The sequence below is a fragment of the Argopecten irradians genome, chromosome 1 (assembly GCF_041381155.1).
Source record: "Argopecten irradians isolate NY chromosome 1, Ai_NY, whole genome shotgun sequence".
Lineage (NCBI taxonomy): Eukaryota > Metazoa > Mollusca > Bivalvia > Pectinida > Pectinidae > Argopecten > Argopecten irradians.
This window is the reverse complement of record NC_091134.1, coordinates 12,353,196-12,363,783: the sequence shown is the minus strand read 5'-3', so window position 1 is coordinate 12,363,783 and position 10,588 is coordinate 12,353,196. Positions and strand designations below refer to the sequence as shown.

General features: G+C 32.7%; 1 protein-coding gene and 1 long non-coding RNA gene across 2 annotated transcripts; one reads left to right on the top strand and one right to left on the bottom strand.

Annotated features, from left to right (window-relative positions):
* Positions 1-5,542: 5,542 nt before the first annotated feature.
* Positions 5,543-7,459, top strand: LOC138309572 (uncharacterized). The gene is made up of 2 exons (XM_069250802.1): positions 5,543-5,816; positions 7,147-7,459. The coding sequence occupies exons 1-2, from the start codon at positions 5,597-5,599 to the stop codon at positions 7,236-7,238; spliced, it is 312 nt and encodes a 103-aa protein (XP_069106903.1). The 5' UTR covers positions 5,543-5,596; the 3' UTR covers positions 7,239-7,459.
* Positions 7,460-8,441: 982 nt separating this feature from the next.
* On the bottom strand, positions 8,442-10,315 carry LOC138309563 (uncharacterized). The gene is made up of 2 exons (XR_011206299.1): positions 10,021-10,315; positions 8,442-8,816 (listed from the first exon to the last, which is right to left on the bottom strand). It is a non-coding gene; the product is annotated as an uncharacterized lncRNA (long non-coding RNA).
* Between the last annotated feature and the right edge of the window lie 273 nt (positions 10,316-10,588).

Genomic DNA, 10,588 nt, shown 5'->3' with positions numbered 1-10,588 from the left:
TTTGCCGTTCGTTTCATTTTATATCCATGTTAAAATGCAATACTTTTTTTCTTTTTATATTCTACGGCGAGTACCATTCCAAATACATTTTGATGCAAGAGGTTTAGTTGAAATTATGTAAAAAGGTTTATTGCACCAGCCTTGCACCAAAGAAAATCAATTTGGCCAAAGTATATCATCCATTATCCCATATCTAAGACAAACTAACTTCTATTAGAGTCTACATCCAGGTACAATGTAACCTTTTCATAGTGAAACTGAAAGGTCTGTGTGTGGCAACCTTTGAACCATCCTCGACACACCAGGGTTTCCGATCACACACGATCTCTACATCCCTGGACTATCTCATAGCAAAACTGGAGGCAACCGGACAGAACAGGTAATTTAGTCCTTTGATGTACATCACAAGAGCCGTATAACGGTACACTGTGGTTGACTGTGTGGCTTTGAAGTTGGGCGTCGCTCTCTCTGTAGTCTTCAAAGGAAATCTTTGCAGGCCTGTGATTGGTCAGAAATTTTCTTCTGAACTGCCTTCAGTTTAACTATGAGATAGTCCAGGGGTGGGTATAACGTCAGTTATGGTAACCCCTGGAGAATCGAGGATGTCTTTGAACCAGGTGGTTAGGCTTGCCATTTTGTGTACAGCAAAATATATGTTGATCGAATGAAAAGTCCTTTGATCGAATAGTGTTACAGTGTATTGACAAAAATGAATTTGGCTATACTCCTTTGTAATATCCAAAAAACGTCTATATAGGTTTGCAATACCTTCAGGTTTGATGTAGCATAGTGTAGATGATATTGATAGTAACCCAAGTTTTATCAAGGATACCGTCAGGCTGGTGTTGCATGATTCATCTGGAGATCCATTCTGTCTCATAGTACCATTGTTTTCCTTTTAAGATAAAACTTTTGAAATATAAAATTGGATATTTGATAACATGGACTATAGTGTATTCGAAAAGCGTATACTAGAACGCATGCGCCGTACGAAAGGCAACTGAAGCATACGTACTGTCGCATACTGCCGAAGTTAGGCTCTCATAGAGTGTACTAGTCTTCTAATTACATCAAAGATGCAAATTCTGCCGTTGCCCTCTATTCGACAGTGCTCAAGTCTAGACTAAATATGATATCATTGAAAATAGGAATATAAATATAGAAGACGTCACATAAGAAAATAGAACAAATAAAGTATTAGGATGGTTTAACCATGACGTACAAAAAAAATGTACTACAATATACCTCTAATCCAGTGGTGCTGTTTTTACTTGTTGGTTCTATCGAACTCAACGCGATATCACAATCATAAATTGGGCCATTATATATATAATAGCATGAACGAAACATATTACTAAGTATTAGTTTCATCTCGGAATTGCTACATGTTATTTTTTTTTACATTTGCAAAAATAAATTATCGGTTTATTGTTTACTGAACGAATTATAAAAAAACCTTTATCATATACTAAGTATCTCATTTTTACTCTCTATACTAGAAGTTAATCTACGGAGACAAATTCATTATATTACCGTTTTTATAATGACCTGTCGAAATATAATGCCATCAGATATAAATCTATTATCTACTTGATTATTATAAGATTTTGATTTTAATTCTACTTTTAATGACTAGATTTGCACCAAATGTCATGAAAACTTTTCCCATTAAGAGTGAATTAATGTCCAGCCAGTATGCCGTAGAGGAATGCGGTGTACCTAGAAGTAGATTATAATTTACTGACCCCTAACACGGACTGACAAGTCTAACTTTGATCCATTTCCCGAGGCATTGTGTACAATTCGTTATCCTCAACAGCTTTGTTCACACTAGTCTCTCCACCTGCGCCGCTTGTTCAACAAAACAACAATTTACGGCTTTACATTCAAAGTTATACGCTCTGTAATTTTCACAATCACGATTCAAGAAGAGTTTTTGATAAATTTATTCATCTTAAAAATTACCGACGTTTTGATAATTGCAATACTTAAAATCCATAGGTTTTCATTTTACAAGTACAGATGAAAGCCAAAAATGATTTTTACAGTACTGCTAAAATTAATTATATTTGCATCTACTGCAAAATGAGTGCATACGTCTACAATATCATTTCACATTTTTACAGTATTATTAGTAATTGTAAAGTGATTTCTGCAGGTATGTTTCCATCTAAACATGTATAAGGCATTAAAATAGGAATTTTGCAGAGCATATTAAGTTCTGTAGTGTAACTAATGTTTATAAGGCATCGGGTATGCTTGTCCATTTAATTGATTTTCACAACTTTATTCACCAACCCTGGTGGTATTCAAAGTTATAGCCGTCATGCTATCATTTCTATATAGCCTAATCATGAGGAAAAATTTGATTGTTATTCAGCATTAAAAGTCAGCAAAATTTTGAAAATTACATAACGTTATATTCTTAGTTTTTAATACCATATGTATGACTTTTAACAGTATTGTCAAATATCATGATATTATTAACGTATAATATTTGTTATGTTCAGTGCAATGGTTGCCCGTAAAATTATTTTGTTTTAATTTGTTTACATCATATTCGTCAATTTGTTTAATGGTTTACTGAAAAAAATAATACAACAGATCAATATTTTCTACAAGTTATGGCACATATAGTGTTAACTGTACTTTTACCATTTTGTCGAATTTGAGAGTCTCTGTGTACATTTGGAATATATGGATAATATATTGTTATTGATAAAGCTTTACATCGCGATTTGAATGTTTGTGCTATCTGTTTTTATTTATTTATTTATTTATTTCTCGTTTTCTTTCATCCGAATACATATGTACTAGTACAATGTGTCTAATTAATACAATAGTATTATGAACATTATCCTCGTTGTGCATGTTCCAATGTAAGGAATTGTGTTTACGTATTTCTTTCCTTTTAAAGCATGCTCATATAGCACAAAGCATAATTAACTAGCAAAATGATGGATAAGTTTCCAATGATTGTCATATACGTATTTATATAATGGTGTCAGCGTGGATACATTTAGTACTTTCAGCGCGCTTATACCATTTGCGTTAACTGGAGTACTGATACGTACTGATTGTGCAAAAATATGTATGCCGTTTATAAAAGTACACCCTATAATTTATGTATCTTCTTAACCTACAATGTCAATCTATCATTCATTCGTCCAAAATTAAATTCAACAAAATGTAATTGCCGTAAAAATACTATGTAATTGCCGTAAAAATACTAGAAATATTATTTTAAGGTTTAGCTCCGTTTAACCTATTTCGTACGACTATACATCATGTAAATCACTTTTCAGTCGACCAGAACTAACTTGATGGAAAACTCGGATGCCACATATCACTAGATAAATCGAGAAACAAGACGATTATGTTGTGAATAGTTCTACTGCACTAGCCCGTGTAAATAATGCGATGTCCTGTCGTAGTATATTTCTCAGACTACTGGACAGCACGTGATGAACTGGTTATTAGGGTCAGGTGTTTAGGTTAGTTTCTGTCCGTAGCAGTCGCTTGCGATGTTTATAAATATAAAGGTCAGGTTAAGAGACATTCATTAGTTTTGAACATTGGTCGCTGAAGCATTCCGTCAACCTTTTCTAATTTCATGTTTTCACAAAATGGACAATACTGTGGGAAAGAAAACAAATCTCTTTGAAATGTCTCACACTGATATATATATATATATGTAAATATTTACATTTTGCCACAGCGACTCCCATTACTCTAATGATAATCGTGATCTGCATTATGAGCTAATAACTGCAGCCTAGACTAAGTAATATCTACATAAATGGATGTGAGTCTTGTTTACTAATACCATATTAGTCCGCGCTGGAAAATTGACATGTAGTTGAATGAACCAGTTTGGTTATGAAAAAAAAATCTTAAAAATGTCTGGATAATTGAAAGTAAACTGAATAGCTATTAAAAAACATTGAAATTTTGTTATCTTTTCAATTTAATATAGGGACTGTTTTTATCACGTTGAACTTGGCTGTTCAGGATAAATGGCTGAAGCGGGAAATTCAAATGTTCACTTGCATTTAAATTATGATTTACTTTGAACTAGAAAATCAAATGTAAATATAAAAATTAAAGGATTGTTAGATTGCATTTATTGGAGATATAAATGCAGTCTGGGTGGCAGATAAATATTCATAGCGCCCTAACGGGCGCTATTCTATTTATCTGCCACCCAGATTATCTAACAATACTTTAATTGTTAATTGTAATTGATAAAACCTGGGAAACAAATATTCTAGATGTGCAATTATTCAATATAGATTCCCCAATGGTCCATTACTTTTCCGAAACGGCTTTTTAATTATTAAAATGGAAATGCAAAATGAGACTGGCAATTTTGTTGAAAGCATTATTAGTTGACCGGTAATCAATTTGATCAAACGAAATGAAATGTTAAATTTCATAACGCGGGTTGTCTTTTGTTCCCTCCTCCCCCCGTCATCCAGATAATCTTTCCCGAATTTACGTGTATCGCAAAACTTGCTAAAGTAAATCGCACTTAAAAAAAAGTTGTTTTACAGTAAATTTCTTCTCAAATTCGTCCCGGCACCAGCGTTTGCCCGTGACCGGCAACTTTATAGTAGGACAGACAATTTTTTTCCATGTAACTGGTCCTTTGACCGGCAACCTTTTGGTCCAGATAGGATATACAAAACAACAATAGCAGTAGAATTGTAGAAAGGTTAAAGATCCGAATTTTCGTAATATTCTGGTTTTCAGCCAACTTTGTTGAAATCGCACGATACTAAAACAGATATGTGGATACTCTTGTTAGTAAAACTGTTAGTTTGCTATTAACTACAAAAATGAATTGTAACTTTGTAAGGAGTCTGGGACCAGTAACTTTCAGTCAGGTCCAGTAACTTTTAGGGTCAGCCGGTCCTAAGGACCAGGTGGAAACAATTCTTAAAGGAGAACGCTGCCCGGAACCAGTATCTCCATAATTCTAGTTCCATTATTTAGGGTAATCCCATAACAAACTGTGTGATGTAAAGGCATCATGATAACCACAGTAAGTCACTTATAATTATTGAACAAATACATTGCAGACTGTTACTCAGTTTAAATGTCATTTGCAATTCCACCCATTACCACTTTGAATTGAATATGATTACACAGTGTGCAATAGTCCTATTTCCAGGAAAAAACGCGAATTTTAAGCAGTTTTCCAATTATATCTCAAAGACGACATTTTTCTTTCCGAAATATCGTAATAAGCTTTTAAGAGTAAAGTTTCATATAAATTGCATTATGTAAAGGCTACTGTCTATCATGCTGGTGTCTTTATTTACAAGAGACAGTCAACTTCAAATGACCAAACCAAATTAATTAAAGTTGATATAAAATGCCATCCTTGGTAGCTCGGGTGATTTATAATATGAATGTAGTCAATGCTGGACTGCTGCGGTCAGAAAGTAAAACGTCACCATAAATCCGTGTATCTGTTCAGTGATGCGTGAAGGACTTCACCTCTTTTGTAACGTTTCCGTTCCGGTATTTTAGGCGGCGAGTACATAGCAATGCTTCAGACGCCGCTCTCGTCTTCTGAAGAACAACAACAAAGATGGGAATTCTAAGATTTGTTCTCGTCCTTCTAGTCGTAGTATGTATTGTGTCAGCACAGAGACAGCTTGGTTCAGGTTCAACATCCGACCCCAGATCGGCAAGTAGTAAAGTGCCAAGAATGGCAACCAGAAATGGTCCGGCAACAATGAGACAATCAGGGGCTGGCAGAACTATGGGCAACAGACTTTTTATGATGGGCGTTCTACGACAGAACGAGAGTAAGTGTTTGTTTTCAAAAAGTTCGTGATCACGGCAGTTTAAACCAGTTTTCTTTCGCGAGCGATTTACTTTCGCGAATTTCGCGTTCCAAGGAAATGCGCGATAGTTTATCTTCGATAGGAATTTCCAGTCATTGTTTTTTTTTTAATTCTTGAATAATCTTAGCGAACTTGTTTTGGAATGGAAATTACGAAATAAAGTAGCCGAGAAGGAAAGTTGGACGCATAGTCAAATGGGATATAGTTTTAAATTTTAAAACATTAAAAACATACACAAAAACCAATAAAATCTTGTAAAATATATATTTGACCTGGGTTTGACAGAGGTACCTTGTATGTATGTATGCGTGTCCTGCATCTCTCTGATACTTAATGTATATTACCTTAAAATATCAATGTTTGAGAACTTATCCTCTATAAATTATCAGTGAGTTTGTTAGTGTAAATGTGTTGTCCGTTGATTGATGTATATTATGAGTATACATGACTACTTTTGTATTAACTTAATTAACTCCAACATACATCATTCATATATGTTGTATTGTATTTGTTTGTACAAAACTTTTGAAAATGAATAAAAAAATAAATTTAAAAAAAGGGATATAGTTAGTTAAGGATATGTATAGAATTGAAAGTTGATATAACCAAAATTAAAAGATTTAATCTTTAAAAACATCCGTCAAAACATTAAATACTTTTAATGTTTGAATACTGAAATTATATATAGAAAAAAAATCAGACTTTTATCCCAATCAAGTATATTTCAAAAGTTGATGAAATGCATTTTCCTGAAGACAATTTGATTCAATTATGAAGTATATATTAGACAAAATTTGGTTACATTTAATAATAATAATATCATTCACCTTTATTTGTATGAATCCAAAATATGTCTGTTTAATGAATGAACATTTGAAGTGTTGAATACTATATATAAAGCTGATGCTGAATTTTTTGTAATAATTTGATATAATATGATATAACTTTGAAAGAAAACAAATCACCGCGAACTCATGCAGTTTGCAGTTTGATCTTTCTTCCTAAGTTAGATAATACGAATATCATGTTAACGCTATAACGTAATTACCATTTTAAATGCAAAGGTTCAAAATAAAAAATAATGTAAGGCGGCTTTAATCGAAATGCAGAACGAAAAAAAAAATCCCAACATTTTCTGAAATCTTAAAAGGTTAGACGATATACCACTGTGAATGTTGTTGATGATCTAAGTACCCTAATTTTCAATATCGCACACGGTCATAGTTTGTTTATTGTTCCGACCATTTATGTACATAAATAACTAATGTCCAGTTTAATTTTATCGTTTCAGTGTTACTGCCCTACATGATGTGTAGAACCTGCATGGAGTATTCCTCCTTCCTCAATTGTGTGATGATGGAGATGTGTACATTCAATAACTGATTTTATTTATCAAACAACATTATTCATTAAACTTTCATTCCAATTACTGACATTATTAATGCATAATGATGGACCAATAGAATTTTTTTTATTATTTTCCGGAAAAAAAACCCAACAAAAGACCAAAAAAAAGAAGAAAAAACCTCAAAAATGTGTTGTGAAGAGCAAGAATTGTTTGTTAGATATAAAGACGATTTACAAAATAAAATCATTTGTTTTCATTTGGAGTGTTATTTATTTGACTTTGTCACAAATCATTATAATATGGTACACCAACTTATTTTTGCGGAGCTCGCTGTGATTTATTTTGTGGCATTTTTTACGTTACCATGTACCATTGTAGTAATTAATCACAGCTTCGTTATGAACGAAATTTATGCATTCATACATTCAATCACAGTATTTTGCAACAGTAAGTTGGTGTGCATGTTAAACAACGTCACTGACAGATTAACTGATTTGTTTTATAAAACGCGGATCATCTATCATTTCAAACTTCGTTAGATTTACTGCCAACGCCAAGCGCGGTAGAACAGCGAATTGAACATGCATTATTTTAGTACGTTGTTCTAAACGGTGAATCTGTAATTTGTTTAGTGGCTTAAACTTAGCCTCATGTTTTCGATATATATTTTTAGCAAGGAATCAGTTACAAGTGAGGCTAGGCAGTGCAAAATTATATTCAAACTGAAAATAAGTTATAGAAATGAGCATAGATTACTTATGCTAGTGATGTCATACGTTTGTATACACCATATACAAATACATTGTAGGTATATGTAGTATTACAAAAAAAGACCCATGTTGAGGTTTTGAAGCCAAATTATCCTAGTTTCGAATATGTAAAAAATAAATTCCTCATCAAGGCCTAATAATCGGAAAGAGTTGTAATATATTGAGAATTTGAAAATCATACATTTAAAAATATCAAATTTCAGTATAAAAGCGATCATTTTCCAAATTAGAGAAATGCTAATTTTGCGCAATCACTAAAATGGCTATAACCATATACAGAAAATGCTATTTGCACAATCAGAATTTAGTGTAGCACTTCCAGCGCGAAATGCGCTAAAATAATATTACCTCTACAATATGTGCGTTAATTTATAACAGTATATACTTGATTTTGCAACACAATTGTCCAAATGTATTGTCATAATTCCAATTAAAAGAACATATCATATATAAAACAAACACAAATAGTTATAATATATGAGATTTAATAAATAGTAATGACATGTGATGATTATACAATTCAAACAACGCGGACCGTTGGTTTCTGCTTATCTGCTGAACATATAATTAGTCCTTGGTAGCTAGCGTCATTTGGATTATATCTTCCATAAATTCTAGGACGATGGTAAGGCCGAATAAATAAATAGAAAGTTTGTTTGTAATGACAATGTCTGGCTAGAATTTGACAGATGCTGGATTCCAGTTTCTAGATTATTCGACTAGAAAGACAAGATGTCCTGGTTACTGTGTCATCACGTGACTAATTTCCACACATTCCCATCATGCTACAGGTGAGCAAGTTTGAGCTCCTCATACACATCTGGCACATCATCAAAGTCCTGACTGTAACGGAAAAATAATAATTCTTGTAAACCAATGACTACATAATGTTAGTTGTAGCAATAATCTTATTTCATCAAACATTGAATATCAATTTAGACTATAAAACACCTCTTTATATCAAATTGTTTTACCACTTTTTGATATAACTACTTTCTTTCGCGTGCGATTCAGTATTTACATCTCTGAAATTGTTATGGATTTAAATTCAATTATAAAAGCCACGAATGTAAATTTTCGCAAACTTATTTTTAAATGAATACGCGAAATTTTGTATCCACAAAAGAAAGTTGGTTCACAGTAAGCATTGAGCCGGTATATTTCGGATTAATTATCTATCATAATGTATAGTTTATTGATGACGATTACAATTGCAACAGCGCTAAAATAATTTATTTTGAACAATATCATTCACAGCGTCAAACGGAAATTTAAAGAAAATAGGATCATTATTTTGACAGGTAATGGAATCGCAGTAATGACATATCAAATATGTGTTTGGAACACATCTGTGAAGCGACTGATGGAAGGTTAAATAACATCAAAATGATATCTAGATTTCTATTCAAGCATATTTAAGATATTATTGAATTTTTAACTACTACAAAAGCAAGCCATTTATCTAGAAAGAAATATTCTATATACAAAGTAATGAAATGCAGAAAGTTTGATAAAAAGTTTAATTATAACACGTTTGCATAACATTAATCTAGATGCATGCACACATGTAATCTTAAAAAATGTAGATGACTCTATCATAGGCCTAAAATGTATATGGCTTTATATATTCAATCTCTTACAATAATCGAAGGTGTTCATGTATAATATCATAATTAAATATAATACCATATAACTAAGTGCTCTGGATATTTTCCCTTAATGATTCAAAACTCTTAAAGCGTACCATAAATGACAAAAACAAAAGAGAAACGCATAAATATATATCATATGTAAAGAAATAACAAAGTTTAGATATTGGATTAAACGGAAACAATCCTCAAATAGAGTTTATAGATATAACAAATATGATCAAATATATATTTTATCTGTGCGTTGTATAGTGAGTTATTCTAAAACATATTTTTCTAAATATAGCAAGCTTTAATAGTATAACGCATAGTAATTCTTATAAGAAGTGTAGACCAGGCGTCCCGGAAGAGATCTTTTGTGTTATATATATATATATATACAAAAAAGCAATACTTACATTCAGGTGAATCGAACATGGACATCATCATGAGTCCTTGCATGCCTCCTTGTGCTGTAGCACAGCTGATCATGGCCAAAGCCAAAACAAGAACAATAAGAACGGTCTTCATGGTTTTCTGTGAGAGGACGAAATGCTTCCCAAGATGTGCAAATGAGAACTGATGCCAGTAGACTGGCCAGACAACCTTATATACAGGTCTTGGAGTAAGACAATTGGTGTCGCCCGAGGAACAGTCGAACAGTGCAAGTCTGTACCCAGACCTCGTGCATGGCGACTTGATTGACATAAAGACAGTCCGTCATTGATTTGACAACCGAATTCTGTCGGACGTAACAAAAATATGGTCAGATGAACTGACAGAATAGCATGTTTTATTTGACAGGTTACGACGTGTGCTCTGGTTATCAGCCCAGTAACACTAGTGGTGATTTGTGCACACATAGCCTTATTTCTATTGTATTGATGAATCTGAGTATAATCTATTCTTTTGTACAACGTTATGCAAATTAGCAAAATATATTTGATAAATAACATCATTCTGTGTGTGCTTCATTTAAACGCAAAT

Excerpts from the sequence above, each read along its gene's own strand:
- LOC138309572 (XM_069250802.1), top strand. The coding sequence starts at position 5,597 with ATGGGAATTCTAAGATTTGTTCTCGTCCTTCTAGTCGTAGTATGTATT. Across the intron at positions 5,817-7,146 it reads CGTTCTACGACAGAACGAGA|TGTTACTGCCCTACATGATG; the intron begins GTAAGTGTTTGT and ends TTATCGTTTCAG.